General features: G+C 54.1%; 1 protein-coding gene across 1 annotated transcript in view; it reads left to right on the forward strand.

Moving 5' to 3' along the window:
* The first annotated feature begins 3,355 nt into the window (after positions 1-3,355).
* Positions 3,356-17,201, forward strand: part of CROCC (ciliary rootlet coiled-coil, rootletin) — a 51,844-nt gene continuing 37,998 nt past the window's right edge. Inside the window, exons 1-9 of the mRNA XM_025384848.1 lie at positions 3,356-3,484; positions 4,079-4,214; positions 5,737-5,891; positions 10,252-10,437; positions 10,530-10,613; positions 10,692-10,753; positions 10,835-11,000; positions 11,793-11,899; positions 16,491-16,727. Coding sequence (XP_025240633.1) covers positions 3,425-3,484; positions 4,079-4,214; positions 5,737-5,891; positions 10,252-10,437; positions 10,530-10,613; positions 10,692-10,753; positions 10,835-11,000; positions 11,793-11,899; positions 16,491-16,727 — 1,193 coding nt within the window. The 5' untranslated portion in view covers positions 3,356-3,424. The remainder of the gene's footprint in view (positions 3,485-4,078; positions 4,215-5,736; positions 5,892-10,251; positions 10,438-10,529; positions 10,614-10,691; positions 10,754-10,834; positions 11,001-11,792; positions 11,900-16,490; positions 16,728-17,201) is intronic.

Here is a 17,201-nt window from a genome sequence, read left to right on the forward strand (position 1 = left end):
CCAGAAGTTGACGACGTGGCCGTATCTGACTGCACGGGAGTCTCGGAAATGGCTTTCAGCCGTATTCCTAAGAGAATCGGAAATGCTTTGTGGTGAGCACATTGCAGTTTCTGCCACACCATATCCAGGCATATAGCTTAGCACGGGGTATTTTATTTGATGCTCATGCTAGAGACAGGCACCATTATTATCCCATTTTGCAGATGAGGAAACTGAGGCTCAGGGAAGTGAAGACTCTGGCGCAGGGTCTGTGAGCCAAGATTGGAGTCCAGGTGGCCAGATGCTGAAGCTGTTAGCATCCAGATTTCTAAGAGGAATTCAGTCTTTTTTTTTTTTTTTTTTTTGGAGAATTGGGTGGAAGTAGTGGACACATACAACATACACAGGGTTCAGATGTGACTTCCTGGGACCCACAGAACCCAGCAGGACTCTGCAGGAGAACTTTGGGGATGGAGCCAAGGGTGGGTGTCACCTGGTGCCAGGGGCTGATATCCTGTCCCCTTCCCCCAACCCTTAGGGCCGTGGTCAGGAGAAGGCACAGAACAATTCAGTTCAGTCCCCCAAGGACATCTGGGGCCCCCTCTGCTGAGCTGGGCGTGCAGGGCTGGACATGCTGGCCCAGGGGTATTTGTATTTGTGGCTTCCCCCTGCTCTGATAGGCAGGTGTGCAGCCTGTAGAGGGGATTTTTGGAGGCTGCCTAGAGGGAGAAGAGTGGGCATCCCTGTGGTTTGTAGTGGCAGCTCTCTGCTGCTGGCCAGTTTAGTTTAGTTTTTTTTTTTTTTGAGACACAGTCTCGCTCTGTCACCCAGGCTAGAGTGCAGTGGTGCAATCTCAGCTCACTGCAACCTCTGCCTCCTGGTTTCAAGTGATTCTTGTGCCTCAGCCTCCCAAGTAGCTGGTACTGCAGGCACCCACCACCATGCCCAGCTAATTTCTGTATTTTTAGTAGAGACGGGGTTTCACCACGTTGGCCAGGCTGGTCTAGAATTTCTGATCTCAAGCGATCTACCTGCCTCGGCCTCCCAAAGTGTTGGGATTACAGGCGTGAGCCACCGCACCCGGACAGTGGCTGGTTTAGTTTTGCCCAAATCTGGCTTGCTTGCCATTGCAACTTGGCAACATTTATCTTTTCTGCCCTGTCTCTTGGTTTTCCATCTGCAGGACAGGTCCCTTGGTTGGGCATGAGCGGTCCAGCCTGGACTGATGAGCATTTGTACAGCACCATGGCATTCTGGGTCTGACCTCGATACAGTAGTAGAGCCTCAAAGTGCAAATGCTTCGGCCTTGCCCTTCAGTCACTTATTGGGAGGCTGCTGGTGAAGGTGGAATGAGCTGTGGGCTCACCACTTCCCTGAAGCATGTCACCTTGAATAGGTGAGAGCCCAATCTCTCTGAGCCTCAGTTTTCTCATCTGGAAATGGGTCAAAGTAAGGATTTAATGAGATAATGTGAATATGCCCCCTTTAGGGCACAGCATGGAGCAGAAGGCACCCAGAGGCCGAGGGCTGAGGCATAGCAGTGAAGCAGGACGAGCCACAGGCAAAACTCCTCAGACACCAGGTTAAAGAAGGAAGGAGCTTTGTTCAGCTGGGAACTTCAGCAGACTTGTGTCTTAAAAGTGGAGCTCCTCGAATGAGCAATTCCTGTCCTTTTTCAGGGCTTACAACTCTAAGGACAGGAGCCCAGACACATGATGCTAATGACGAAAGGAACAGTGGCCACCATTGGCTAATAGCTCACCACCTGCCAGGTGTGGCAGGTACTATCAGTCTCATTTTTTTGTTGTTTTTGGTAGGACAGAGTCTCGCTATGTTGCCCAGGCTGGTCTCAAACTCCTGGACTCAAGTGATTCTCCCATCTTGGCCTCCCAAAGTGCTGGGATTACAGACCTGAACTACCACGCTTGGTCTCGTCTCATTTTATTTTATTTTATTTTATTTTATTTTATTTTATTTTATTTTATTTTATTTTATGTTTTTGAGACAGAGTCTTGCCCTGTCACCCTGGCTGGAGTGCTGTGGTACAATCTTGGCTCACTGCCACCTCCTCCTCCCGGGTTCAAGTGATTCCCCTGCCTCAGCCTCCTGACTAGCTGGGATTACATGCACATGCCACCATGCCCCAGCTAATTTTTTAATTTTTATTTATTTATTTATTTTCTTGAGATAGAGTCTTACTCTGTCGCCAGGCTGGAGTGCAGTGGCACGATCTCAGCTCACTGCAACTTCTGCCTCCCAGGTTCAAGCGATTCTCCTGACTCAGCCTCCCAAGTAGCTGGAATTACAGGCATGTGGCACCACGCCCGGCTAATTTTTTGTATTTTTGGTAGAGATGGGGTTGCACCATATTGGTCAGGCTGGTCTCAAACTCCTGACCTCAGCTGATCTGTCTGCCTTGGCCTCCCAAAATGCTGAGATTACAGGCGTGAGCGCCCGCGCTCGACCGGGACCGTGCCTTTTGGATTTTCAAATGAATGAAATGAGTATTTCTTGAGTGTTGACCCTGTGACCCCCCGGCACCGTGTCATGTGCTGGTTATGCACACACGATATTTTCTTTCATCCCCCGACAGCTCCATGAGGTGAGTGCCAATATTATCACATCTTACGTAAGAGGACACTGAGGCTCAGAGAGGCAAAGTCACTGTTGCTGGTACACCCAGCAAGTGGGGGCTGGGGTGGGTGTGGAGGGGCCAGAAGCTTCCCAATAAGTGCCCGCAGGGCAAGGCTGGGGCATTTGTAGGTCTAGGCTGTGCCACTGTGTCTAGGTCAGACCTAGGAATGCCGCAGGTGTTGCATAAATGCTCATCAGTCCAGGCTGGACCGCTCATGCCCAACTAAGTGCCTAGCCTGCTCTGGGTGACCTCACAGCCTGCATTCTTTGCCCTACACCTGTTGTGGGAAAGCGTGCTCCCAGCATGCTGTCAATCCTTGCATTCTTAGCTAACCATGTGACCCCAGTTCTGGGCCAGCAAAGATGGTCCTGAAGACTTAGGACTCTGGCCTTTCCTGTCTCATGGCTACTGACCCCATCCCCTGGGCTTGGAGGGCTCTAGGACCCAGCAACCTGTGGAGGGTGGAGAGTGTGTGAGGTCCTGACCTCCAGGTACCTCCCCTCCTTTTCAACCCCCATTCCCTCTTCTCTCTCCTCCCTTCCTTTCTCTCCCTTCTTCTCCCCTCTCTTTATCCTTCCTCTTCCTTCAGCTCCCCGCCTCTGCTTCCCTCCTCTCCTGTCCTTTCCCATCCCCTCCCCCCTCAGCCCCCATCCCGCTCCTCCTACCCCAGTGGTCACATGGGGGCGCCGCCGGATTTAAGCTTAATCTGCCTGGTGCTCAGCACAGCAGCCTGGCTGTGGCGCGTGCTGACTGAGCTAGTCTTGGGGTCCTGGGAAAGGGGGCTGGAGGAGTGCCCACAGCCTCCCCCCCATGAGCTTGGGGCTGGCAGGGGCACAGGAGGTCGAGCTGACACTAGAGACGGTTATCCAGGTGGGTCCTGGGGGCTGTGCCCACCCTGTCTGGGGCGGGGTAGTGTGGACTTAGCAGGAGTGGTGAGAGGTGTGTACGTCTTGGGGGTCAAGGGGTGGGAGGGGTGTGGTGGTGGTGGGGCATAAGGGGCCCCCGTTTGCAGTTCCTGGCAAGACGGGGCGGGGGCAGAGGTACACACAGGGTGCACCTGCTGTGGCTTCCTCATCCCAGTATCCCAGTGCCCTGCATTGGGAGAAGGGGGGTCCCTACTTCCAGATTTTGGGATTCGGAGGACCTCTGGCATAGCCGGATCCTCATCCATCTAGGGTTGGAGCCGGATTGGAGCCCCCAACACTGGACTGCCTCAGTGGGGTTTGGGAGTTGCTCGTGGGGTTTGGTTCGCATCTCTGGCCCTGGGTGGCCTTCTTCCAGGGGCGGGGAGCGCACAAGAGGCTCCTCCCACGGGGATTTTTTGGATTCTAATTCCCAGGCTTCACTCCATCTTGCGGGGGCTCCTGGGGACCCATATCTTGGGCGGTAGGACTTGGCTCTTCCCCCGAGGCCAGGGAGCCCCGGGTCCCAGGTCCCCTGAAGACCCTCTCGCTTTTCCCACAGACACTGGAGAGCAGCGTCCTGTGCCAGGAGAAGGGCTTGGGCACGCGGGACCTGGCCCAGGACGCTCAGACCACCAGCCTGCCTGCCCGCATCAGGGAGATTGTCACCCGCAACCTCTCCCGGCCTGAGAGCCCAGGTGCCACCCCCGTCCGCTCCCTTCCACAGACACCACCCACATTTTACCTCTTCGCATGTCCCTTTCCTGAGCAGTCACCATGATGATCATGACTGTAACTCGCTGTGGGGCAGGCACAACCCTATGATGGAAGAACCCATTTTACAGATGAGGAAACGGAGGCTCAGGGATGTAATTTGCCCAGACTTATTCCGCATGTGGTGCAACTAGAAGGAAGGGCTGAGCATCCCCTCCGTGCTTGCCTGTAGCCTGCTGCAAAGATGTGAACCCCAAATCCCATATTCCCACCCGGGGAAGTTGTGAGCTGGTTGAACCCAAGATGTAGGGAAAGGGCAGCTCAGCTCAGACCAGGGTTTTGCAGAAGTCTGAGTGGATGGCGCTGTCCATGCATTTCCCATGTGGGCAGGAAGGTGGATGGTCCCTGCTTCTCTCAGTGGGTGGCACACATGGTGGTGGTATGTCATTATGTGGCTTGAGGGTCTGGGAAGGGCACAGTCAGTTGCAGCTGGTGTGCTGGCAGCTCTCCATGATGGCGTTTTGGTGTTCTAACCATTGTCTCTGTTCAACTGACAAGCTACAGACGGGCCCCCTCCTTGGGAGCACCAGGGATGCTGGTGCCCTGGAGCCCCAGACAGAGAGAGACTCAGGGGGCCCTCACCCTGACACCTGGGGCGTATGTCCAGTTCTCCCGGGGTAGAAGGGAAACCCACAGGAGGTGGACAACCCCGCTTCTCCTGCTGGCCTTTCTTTCCCTCTTCTGTCTTTCTCCTCCTCCTCACAACCTGACCCACGCTATCCTGAGTCCTAGCCTTTAAAGTTCCTTGAAGCTCTTCCCTTGAGTGCGGCTTCGATGCTTTTCTGGGAGGATCTGGTTACTATTCTACCTTTTTTTTTTTTGAGACAGAGTCTCGCTGTGTTGCCCTGGCTGGAGTGCAGTGGTGCAATCTCGGCTCATTGCAACCTCCGCCTCCTGGGTTCAAGTGATTCTCCTGTCTCAGCCTCCCAAGTAGCTAGGACTACAGGCATATACCACCATGCCCAACTAATTTTTGTATTTTCAGTAGAGACAGGACTTCGCCATGTTGGCCAGGCTTGTCTCAAACTCCTGACCTCAGGTGATCCTCCCATCTCGCCTCCCAAAGTGCTAGGATTACAGGCGTGAGTCCGTGCCCGCCCCACCGATTTTACAGATAAGTAAAACAGGCCCCAGAGAAGAATAGTAATTGGAAAAGGAGGGAGCAAGAACTCAGGGGTCTCCTGGCTCCTAGACTGAGTCTCTCTCCTGCACCTCCAAAAGCTGCTGGGCCACACTTTAGCTGGAGCTGTGTTCACTTTATGTCCAGCTTTGTATCCCCTCCTTGCCTTCCTCCCTGTTCTCAGCTCTGTTTGCAGGCCTGGTGCTGCAGCCATTCCCACCTGGGCTCATCTCAGGGGCCTGGATGGTTTTCTTGCCCTCCCCCCATGTGGGGAGGATGTCCCACTGGACCCAGAAGCCAACCATGTACTCACTGTCCCTTGCCAGTCCCGCTGCCAGCCACGGAGATGGCATCGCTGCTGTCACTGCAGGAGGAGAACCAGCTGCTGCAGCAGGAGCTGTCCCGCGTGGAGGACCTGCTGGCCCAGAGCCGTGCCGAGCGCGATGAACTTGCCATTAAGTACAACGCGGTCAGCGAGAGGGTGGGTGCCGCCCAGGTGGTGGGCTAGGCCAGAGCTCCCCTGGTTTGAGGGCATGGAGGCATCTAGACCAGGCCCACACATGGGGCAAAAGATGGGCCCTGGTGTCAGGTTGGCCTGAGCTTGGATTGAGGCTCTGCCACCTTGAGTGGCGTTGAACAAATCACTACATTCTTCAAGCGTGTTTTCTGTAGTGGGGATTGTAATGGGACGTGGAGTTGTGTGAGTAATAGGAAATAGTAGAATAAAGTGCCTGGCATAGGGGCATTTTGTTCCCATCTGTCCCAGGCCTGTTAGGGATGCGGGACACAGAGAACGAGATCCCTAGAGATTCCTGCCCCTTGAGTTTCTAGGCATCTCCCTGTGCTACCACTGCCACGGGCCTTGGGGCTGAGGCGGTGGCTGGATGCTGGCTGGAGGCTGGTGTGGCCACCCGCGGTGTTCTGCAGGCCATCTGGGGCAGCCACAAGACCTGCCGCCACTGCCTATTGGAATGGGTTCCAGGCAGGGAAGGAAGGAGAAGCAGGCCTGTCTTCATGTCCAGGCAGGATTCACATCACCTGTGCTGCAGGCTTGTGGGGGTCCCACAGCCTGGGGTGGGAGCTGGGTGTGAGCCGGTGCCAGGGGTGCGTGATGCTGTTGATGCACTGCTTTGGGCCTCCAGGTGGCCGGGAGGTAACCCTGGGAAGTTGGTGGTGGCTGAAGATTGGTAAGGGAGTTGCAAGTGGGACCGAGTGTATGTGTGCAGATGGGAGGCATGCAGGTGGCAATAGTGTATTAATAGTAGCTACTGTTTATTGAATGCCTACTGTGTGCCAGGCACGTGCTGAGTGTTTCACATTTAATACACCAAGTTCGGGACCATTATGATGCCCATTTAACAAAGGAGAAAACAGAAACTCAGGGATGGGAAGCACCATGTTGGGGGCACACAGCCAGTTAAGGCTAGACACCAGGTCTTCCAGCTCGCAGCCCTGGGGCTCTGTTTGGTTTCTAGACTAACCCAGTCTAGAACCAAAGTTATGAAGTTTTGTTTCCTACGTACGGGAAGAGACTCTGGGCTAAGGATTTCAGGGCACAGCTGGCCCCCGCAAAGTTGGAAGGGACCCAGAGAGGCAGGGGCTGGCCCAGGGTCTCCTGTGTGGTAGTGGCAGAGCTAGGGTTGGCGTGGGACCCCTGAGCTGGGCTTGTCCAGGCTGGAGCCCGCACTGGGAGGAGGGTGTGTGTTCCTGCGTGTGACTGTGGGGCGTGTCCGTGTCCTGGGATTTGTCTGGCTGGACAAACCCCCGACAAGTTGGGACTTGTAGAGGAGCCGGGTAGGCGGCCTGCAGTGGCCCCTTGCATCAGGACAGTGGAGAGCTAGTTTTCCCAGGGTCTGCAGCGGGTGTGTAGGGCATGCTGGCCCCAGTCTTGCATTGTCAGTGGTGATGGGGCCCTGAGCCAGCCCTCCCTTTTCTTTTGGCCCATGCATGGCACAGTGCCACACCCCCAGGGCCTGCCTCTTAAATGCCACCTTCTGAAGCTAGCCCTGCCCCCAGTTGGCAGGGAAAGGAAGAGGTGGGAGGTGACAGGTTCCTCCTCTGCTGGGACACAGCAGCTGGGGCTGGGACTGCAGCACAGGGGGTCTGGGTTAGTGTGGAAGGCTCCCTCCTGTGGCTAGGGGGGCCCCAAATGGCACGCAGAGGGCGCCCGCTGCTTCAGTTGTCCTCTATCCACCATGGTTTGAATGAGGCTCCACCTGGAGGCAGAGGTGGAATAGGAATGACTACAAAGGCCTTTCCTGGAGGGTGGGTCCCCAGAGAACTTCAGAGCCTGGAGATCACCTTATCACAGATAGGGAAAGTAAGTCCTGGAGAGGGGGCATGATAGGCCCAAGGTCAGTGGTGGTGCTGGGATGAGACCCTTGGTCCAGGGCTCTGCAGTTGGGCAACATTCTTTCCCTGCCACCCCCTTTTCTCCATGGCCACAGGTGGCAAGTGCCTGCCCCCGTGGCCCTCACTGGCATGGTGGGCTGGGTTGGGGGGCAGTCAGCAAGATTGTTCTGATCTTTCCAACCCTGCAGCACCCCCGGCATGGGGAGTGGAGGGAGGGTCAGGTATCCTGTTGACTGCATGTCCTGCAGGGAAACTGAGGAACTCCCAGAGGCCACCTCCCAGCCAAGAGAGAGGACCTCCGGCCCCCTACGGGGGTCCTTCCTTCTTGCTGTCCCTGAGAAGCAGGTGTAGGCACAGCTGAGAATGGAAAGGAGGGAGTGGCCACGCCTCCCTTGGCTCCAGAGGACAGACCCCTGGGCTCCCTTGTGTCCATAGCAACCTGGAAAGAGTAAATGGAATGGCGGTCCGAGGGCAGCGGTTGCTAGGGGAGACAGTCAACTTCTTTCATCTCTGGCTTAGTGGCAGCCTCCTTCCCTTTTGAATTGCAAGTAAAATTGAAAGGCTGTTTTGTGCGGGGTGAAGTTTGTGGAAAGGGGTGAGGTGTGGCCGAGAGGGTCCTGGCTCTGGTTCTGAGCATTGGAGAAAGGGGAGGAGAACCCGGCAACGGCCTGAACCCCTCTGTGTCCCAGAGGCAAACAGTACCTGCTTCACACAGATATGCAGTGTGGACACGACACGGGCCCCACACAGAGACACACAGATGCACAAAACAAGCCACAAACAACATAGTGAGACCCTAAAACTAGTCCACACAAAAGCACTCCAATTCACAGAATGTGCACAGCGTAACCCGCACCCACAGATGGTGAGTGCGGGGCTAGTGTCAGAGTCAGCTGGGCTGGGGTGTTGTCCCTGCTGGGTGCCCCCAACCCACTGTGCGGTCTCACACTGCCCTGCTCCTCTCTCACCTCCCTTCTCCCCAACAACTGGGGAAGATCAGGGGCCAGCAGGTGCCTTAAGGGAGTTGAGAGGGTTCCATGGGTGGTAGGGGCAGCCAGAGCCCACAGGGGTCTGATGATGCGGATGGGAGCTGCCTGGGGGTGGAGGAAGGGCGGCAGCAGCAGAGGCTTTCCTGAGGTGAGGACGAAGGGCGCCTTTTTTTCTTTTTTCAAGATGGAGTCTTGGGCCGGACACTGTGGCTCGTGCCTGTAATCCCAGCACTTTGGCAGGCTGAGGAGGGCAGATCACGAGGTCAGGAGTTCGAGATCAGCCTGGCCAACATAGTGAAACCCCATCTCTACTAAAAATACAAAAAATTAGCCAGGTGTGGTGGCACGCACCTGTAGTCCCAGCTATTTGGAAGCCTGAGGCAGGAGAATTCCTTGAATCTGGGAGGCAGAGGTTGCAGTGAGCCGAGATGGCGCCATTGCATTCCAGCCCAGGAGACAGCGCGAGACTGTCTCAGTAAAATAAAATAAAAATAAACAAAGATGGAGTCTTGCTCTGTTGCCCAGGCTGGAGTGCAGTGGCGTGATCTCAGCTCACTGCAACCTCCGCCTCCCAGGTTCAAGCGATTCTCCTGCCTCAGCCTCCTGAGTAACTGGGATTACAGGTGCATGTCACCACACCCGGCTAATTTTTGTATTTTTAGTAGAGACGGGGTTTCATCATGTTGTCCAGGCTGGTCTCGAACCCCTGACTTCAAGTGATCCACCCACCTTGGCTTCCCAAAGTGCTGGGATTACAGGCGTGAGCCACTGCACCCAGCCAGAAGGTGGCATTAATATACAGGCACTGTATAGGGCAACATCTGTGCGCATCTTTTACAAATCTTAATGTTGTATATTTGAGAGGTTCATTCGTGTCCACCTGAGGATGTTTGAGGTTGCCTGTATGTGTTATTGTGTGCATATCTTTAAGCTCAGATATGCATAGGTTGATTGACACCTCTGTTTTGAATATATTCCCATGAGCTCATGCCATTAATTCACCATCACAACAGATATTTTACTGAGCGTGAGCCATGCATACCACAGCCACCATTCTAGTACTAAGATACACTGAGGAACAAAAAATCCAGGCTTTCCTGAGCTCACATTGGAGTGGGGGCGTGGTGGGGAGACACAGGCATCAATGTAATAAACAGAAACCACGACAGGGCTGAGTGTTCCGGAGGAGAGGCACATGGTGTACTGAGGCCCCTGAAGTTGATCCCAGGTGCACCTTTGAGCTTTGCCTGCATGGTTTGGGTTTGTGGGCTCACCTGCATGTGTCCATGCATGCCCCATCTGCATGTCTGTGCATGGCTGCATCACCCCCTGCACATGTGCACTACCCCTGGGCTTGCCCACATGTGCCTGCTCCCTAGGGTGCCAGGCTATCAGCCTACAAGGCATTGTGGGTCTGGGCCCAGCCTGGTGCCCCCTACAGAGGCCTGAGCCTGCCTTCCCAGGAGGCCCAGGACTCTCACCCACGGCCCTTCCCTGCAGCTGGAGCAGACTCTGCGGCTGGAGTCTGGGGAGCTGGAGACGCAGGAGCCCAGGGGGCTGGTACGGCAGAGCGTGGAGTTGCGGAGGCAGCTGCAGGAGGAGCAGGCCTCCTACCGGCGCAAGCTGCAGGCCTACCAGGAGGGCCAGCAGCGGCAGGCCCAGCTTGTGCAGCGGCTGCAGGGCAAGGTCAGGGCCACCCACTCCTGCTCCTGCCCTCCCACGTGGTCACTGTGCACTACCCCAGCCCCTGGGGCTCACCATCAGCTCCCCATCCCCAGATTCTCCAGTACAAGAAGAGGTGCTCGGAGCTGGAGCAGCAGCTGCTGGAGAGATCCGGAGAGCTGGAGCAGCAGCGACTGAGGGTGGGTGCCAGGGTGGGGCAGGGGCAGGCCCTGCCCTCTACCTGCCCAGCCTGATGCTTTAACCTTTCTCTCACCTAGAACACAGAACACAGCCAAGACCTGGAGAGCGCCCTCATTCGGCTGGAGGAGGAGCAGCAGAGGTGAGGGCGCAGCAGGGAGGGCCAGGGCTGGCAGGATGGCCCCCTGGGCGAGTGCCTGCTGATCCCCTGTGCCCCATTCAGGAGTGCCAGTCTGGCCCAGGTGAATGCCATGCTCCGAGAACAGCTTGACCAGGCAGGCTCGGCCAACCAAGCTCTGAGTGAGGACATACGAAAGGTGACCAGCGACTGGGCACGCAGCCGCAAGGAGCTGGAGCAGCGGGAGGCAGCATGGAGGCGTGAGGAGGAGGTGGGCATGGGGGTGCAGGGAGGCCAGCTTGACCCAAGGTGAAGGTGCACTGGAGAGGGAGCACTGTCCAAGGGAGCATGTTAGCAGAAGTAAATAGCCGTCATCACAATAGCTGGTCTTTATCAATGCGTAGCATGTACCATGTGCATGGTGTGCATTGACCTTTATTCCTCGTAATAACAGCATGTGGTAGGTGTTATCATTCTCCTGATTTTAAAGAGAGGTTAAGGCCGGTTGCTGTGGCTCACGCCTGTAATCCCAGCACTTTGGGGGGCTGAGGCAGGTGGATCACCTGAGGTCAGGAGTTCGAGACCAGGCTGGCCAACATGGTGAAACCCCGTCTCTACTAAAAATACAAAAAATAGCCGGGCGTGGTGGCACACACCTGTAATCCTAGCTATTCAGGAGGCTAAGAGATCGTGCCACTGCACTGCATCCTGGGCAACGGAGCAAGACTCTGTCTCAAAATAAATAAAGACAGGTTAAGTAACCTGCCCACAGTCATGCAATTGGCAGCTGGGAGGCAAAGCTAGGTCCCTGGCATTTTTTCCCTTCCTTGCTGCCTCTTGCAGCCAAAAGAGGATTTGAAACCCAGGTCCCTGTGCAGGAGGGAACCATGAGGCTTGGGAGGCTGAGCGTGGCTGCTTGGACACAACTCTGCACACAGGCCCACAGGAAAACCCACTCCCTTGAATGGTGGTGCCTCCTGGAATGGTCGGAGATGGGGGAAGCTGGGGGAGGGAGTAAACCTGCTGTCACCCCAACCCTTCTCTCGGCATGTCTTCCCTCCAGTCTTTCAACGCCTACTTCAGCAACGAGCACAGTCGCCTGCTCCTCCTCTGGAGGCAGGTAGTGGGGTTCCGGCGGCTGGTCAGCGAGGTGAAGATGTTCACCGAGAGGTGAGGCCTGGCCGCGGACGGGGCAGCGGCTGAGAGCCAGCCCTGCTCTTTACATCCAACTCAACTCAGTTGAATTTCAATTCAACTCAATGCACCTACTGTGCACAAGGGCGTGTGAGGACACAGAGGCAACCTGTAATAACCATTACCATAGTCATGGCAGTCAGCATTTATTAGATGTTGACTCTGAGCTAGACTCTTTGTATATTTCATTTCAACTAATATTCATAGCTTCCCTGTGAAGTAGGAACTGTGTTCATTCCCATTTTACAGATGAGGACATTGAGGCACAGAGGGGTTGAGTGATCTTCCTGAGGTCACACAGTAGTACATAAGTGGCTGAGTCAGAGTTTGAAGTTCCTGATTTTTCTTTTTTTGAGACGGAGTCTCGCTCTGTCACCAGGCTGGAGTGCAGTGGCACGATCTTGGATCACTGCAACCTCTTACCTCCTGGGTTCAAGGAATTTTCCTGCCTTAGCCTCCTGAGTTGCTGGGATAACGGGCATGCCGCCATGCCTGGCTAATTTTTGTTTTGTCTTTTAGTAGAGATGGGGTTTCACCATGTTGCCCAGACTGGTCTCGAACTCCTGAGCTCAGGCAATCCGCCAGCCTCAGCCTCCCAAAGTGCTGGGATTATAGGCATGAGCCACTGCACCAGGCCAAAGTTCCTGATTTTAATCCACTAGAATATTCAGCTTTGCTACCAAGGACCTCACAGCCTCTAGTGATGAAGAGACGTAGATCCCCAAAATTCTAGACTAAGGAAGCGAGTGGTCAGTGATATGTACATGGGACAGAGGGAATGTCCTGGAGGCTCAGAAGGATGGGAGGGATGGGGAGGTCAGAAAAACCGCTTTGTGGAGATGGAATTTGCTCAGAGCCTCAAGGAATGGGTAGGGTTGAAGCAGAGCAGCAGGCACTCCAAGCAGAAGCAAGGCATGAGCAAAGGCAGGGAGGTGCGAGCCCATGGCAGCCAGGGGGGTTGCAACGAAGCACTGGTACAGGGAAAGGAGAGCCTGCCTCAGCGGGGGAGCTTGGGCCTGCCTGATGTTTGAACAGGGGCATCTGATCGGTGTGAGCAGTCAGCTCAACAGCAGTGTTGGGAGGCTGTGGAGAGAGCCCCAAGGCAGGGGGCCAAGGTGTTTCATTTCGTGCATTAAAAACCTTTTAGTGGCCGGGCGCGGTGGCTCAAGCCTGTAATCCCAGCACTTTGGGAGGCCGAGGCGGGTGGATCACAAGGTCAGGAGATCGAGACTATCCTGGCTAACATGGTGAAACCACGTCTCCACTACAAATCTTTTTTTTTTTTTTTTGAGACGGAGTCTCGCTCTGTAGCCCAGGCTGGAGTGCAGTGGCCGGATCTCAGCTCACTGCAAGCTCCGCCTCCCGGGTTCACGCCATTCTCCGGCCTCAGCCTCCCGAGTAGCTGGGACTACAGGCGCCCGCCACCTCGCCCGGCTATTTTTTGTATTTCTTAGTAGAGACGGGGTTTCACCGTGTTGGTCAGGATGGTCTCGATCTCCTGACCTCGTGATCCGCCCATCTCGGCCTCCCAAAGTGCTGGGATTACAGGCTTGAGCCACCGCGCCCGGCCAATCTTTTCTTTTCTTTATGGCTCACTACAGCCTCAGCCTCCTGGTCTCAAGCAGTCCTCCTACCTCAGGTCCTGTGCGATTCGGAATACAGGTGCATGCCACCAGGCTTGCTGATTTTTTAATTTCTTATAGAGTTGAGGTCTCACTTTGTTGCCCAGGCTGGTCTTGAACTCCTGAGCCCAAGTGATCCTCCTGCCTTGACCTCCCAAAGTGCTGGGATTACACACACCTGGTTTAATAATCTTTTCTTTTTCTTTTTTTTTTTTTTTTTTGAGACGGAGTCTGGCTCTGTCATCCAGGCTGGAGTGCAGTGGCCGGATCTCGGCTCACTGCAAGCTCCGCCTCCCAGGTTCACGCCATTCTCCTGCCTCAGCCTCCCGAGTAGCTGGGACTACAGGTGCCCGCCACCTCGCCCGGCTAGTTTTTTGTATTTTTTAGTAGAGATGGGGTTTCACCATGTTAGCCAGGATGGTCTCGATCTCCTGACCTCGTGATCCACCCATCTCGTCCTCCCAAAGTGCTGGGATTACAGGCTTGAGCCACCGCGCCCGGCCAATAATCTTTTCTTAATACCATCAAATAGCCAGTGTCTGGATTTTCCATATGTCTCATAAATGTCACAGATAGGCCAGGTGCAGTGGCTCACGCCTATAATCTCAGTACTTCGGGAGGCCCAGGCGGACGGATCACCTGAAGTCAGGAATTCGAGACCAGCCTGGCCAACGTGGTGAAACCCCCATCTCTACTAAAAATACAAAAATTATCCAGGCGTGATGACACACGCCTGTAATCCCAGCTACTGGGAAGGCTGAGGTACCAGACTCGCTTGAACCCAGGAGGCAGAGGTTTCAGTGAGCCGAGATCACACCACTGCACTCCAGCCTGGGTGACAGAGTGAAACTGTCTCAAAAAAAAAAAAAAAAAATTCACAGATAGTCTTGCTTTAGTGTTTTCTTTATAATTTGTTTGAATCCAGATCCATAGACATTCACAAAATGTGAATGGTTGCTTTGTCTTTTTTTTTTGTTTTGAGATGGAGTCTCGCTTTGTTGCCCAGGCTGGAGTGCAGTGGTGCCATCTTGGCTCACTACAACCTCTGCCTCCTGGGTTCAGCAATTCTGTGGCTGCAGCCTCGTGAGTAGCTGGGATTACAGGCGTGAGCCACCAAGCCCAGCTAACTTTTGTATTTTTAGTAGAGATGGGGGCTTCACCATGTTGGCCAGGCTGGTCTTGACCTCAGGTGATCCACCTACCTTGGTGGCCACAGAAAGAGACTCCATCTCAAAAAAAACAAAAACAAAAATTTTAAGTAGCCTTTTAATATTTTTATATTTTACTTTTGATTAAGTCACATGTTCACAAGGTTCACATTTCAAAAGGGTACACAGTAAAATGGCTCCCTCTCCCCGCTGACCCCAGATATTCCCCTTCCCTCCTTGGAGGCAAGCAGCATTATCAGCTTCTTTTTCTTTTTATATATACAATTTTTTTCTTTTTTCTTTTGGCCACCAAGTTACCATGAGATGCATTATCAGTTTCTTTTTTTTTTTTTTTTTTTTTTCCGAGATGGAGTCTCCCTCTGTCTCCCAGGCTGGAGTGCAGTGGCACGATCTTGGCTCACTGCAACCTCCATCTCCCAGGTTCAAGCGATTCTCCCACCTCCACCTCCCAAGTAGCTGGGATTACAGGCATGAGCCACCACACCCAACTAATTTTTGTATTTTTAGTAGAGGCAGGGTTTCGCCATGTTGGCCAGGCTGGTCTTGAACTCCTGACCTCAGGTGATCCTCCCACTTCGGCCTCCCAAAGTGCTGGGATTATAGGCGTGAGCCACCGCTCCTGGCCTATCAGTTTCTTAAGTGACCTTCCAGGGTTATCTTATATAATCAAATAAAGCAGATCACACACACACACACACACACACACACACACACACACACACACACACTTTTTTGTATATACGCCTGGTAAAATTTCATCTTCACAGTTCTTGAAGACGCTTTCCTCACCTACCAGTTTTAACTGGGAAGTGACTCTGTGTCAGACTGGGAGGAACTTTTTCACTGATTTTCTTTGACCACAGAGTGTTCCACTGAATAGATGTACCATCATGTACTTAGTAGCAGTCCCCTTTTGATAGACATTCAGGTTGTCACCAGGATTTTTTACACGAGCAATGCTGCAGTGAACCTCCTTGTGCACAAGCCATCTTCTCTGTGCTGGGGTATATCTTTGGATACGTTCTTAGAGGAGGAGCTGGTGGGAAGGTCCTATGCATGCATAGTTCTTGGAACTGTCCCCCAGTGCCCTCCCATGAGGGTGTGGTTGTACTCACCCTCATACCAGCTGTGTAGGGGAGTGCCTGTTACCCCAGAGCCCCTCCCTGTGTATTATTTGACCCTTTTTTTTTTTTCGAATCTGATAGTGGACAAATGGCATCCCAGTGTAGGGTTTGTTGTTGTATTTTTTTTTTTTTCTTCCTCTTTTGTTTTTGAGATGGAGTCTCACTATGTTTCTCATGCTGGCCTCAAACTCCTGTGCTCAAGCAGTCCTGCCTTAGCTTCCCACATAGCTGAAACTGCAGGTGCATGCCACCGCACCCAGCCTAATATATTTTTATTTTTATTTTATTTATTTATTTTTTTGAGACGCAGTCTCGCTGTGTTGTCCAGGCTGGAGTGCAGTGGCATGATCTCGGCTTACTGCAGTCTCCATGTCCTGGGTTCAAGCAATTCTGCCTTAGCCTCCCAAGTAGCTGGGATTACAGGCGGGTGCCACCATGCCCCACCAATTTTTGTATTTTTAGTAGAGATGGGGTTTCACTATGTTGGCCAGGCTGGTTCAAACTCCTGACCTCAGGCGATCTGCTCGTCTTGGCCTCCCAAAGAAAGTGTTGGGATTACAGGTGTGAGCCACCACGCCTGGCCCCAGCATAGTTTTAATTTGTAGTTGGGAGCGAGCCCCATCCCATCGCCAGCCTATGCTCTCTCCCCAAGGGACCTGCTGCAGCTGGGAGGGGAGCTGGCCCGGACATCACGAGCTGTCCAGGAGGCAGGCCTGGGACTGAGCACGGGCCTGCGGCTGGCAGAGAGCCGGACGGAGGCAGCCCTGGAGAAGCAGGCCCTGCTGCAGGCCCAGCTGGAGGAGCAGCTGCGGGACAAGGTGCTCCGCGAGAAGGACCTGGCCCAGCAGCAGATGCAGAGCGACCTGGACAAGGCTGACCTCAGTGCCAGGTGGGTACCTGGTGGGTTCTGCACAAGGCAGGCGTCCCTGCAGAAGGTAAAACTGGAGGGTTGGGGAGAAGGGAGCATCTGTTCACAAGGCACAGGGCCTTCCTCTGCGAGCTCAGCCAGTCTTCCCAGGCACCCCACTGAGGTTCCGAAGGCACTTGCCCGGTGTATATCATAAACAGCTTAGCCTCTGATGACAGAACTTGTGGCCGGGTGTGGTGGCTCACACCTGTAATCCCAGCACTTTGGGAGGCCAAGGTAGGGGGATTACCTGAGGTCAGGAGCTCAAGATCAGCCTGCCCAACAGGCAAAACCCTGTCTCTACTAAAATACAAAAACTAGCCGGGCATGGTGGTGCGTGCCTATAATCCCAGCTATGAGAGGCTGAGGCAGGAGAATCGCTTGAACCCAGAATGTGGAGGTTGCAGTGAGCCAAGATCACATCACTGTATTCCAGCCTGGATGACAGAGGGAAAC

Source organism: Theropithecus gelada, chromosome 1, assembly GCF_003255815.1.
Source record: "Theropithecus gelada isolate Dixy chromosome 1, Tgel_1.0, whole genome shotgun sequence".
Taxonomy (NCBI): domain Eukaryota; kingdom Metazoa; phylum Chordata; class Mammalia; order Primates; family Cercopithecidae; genus Theropithecus; species Theropithecus gelada.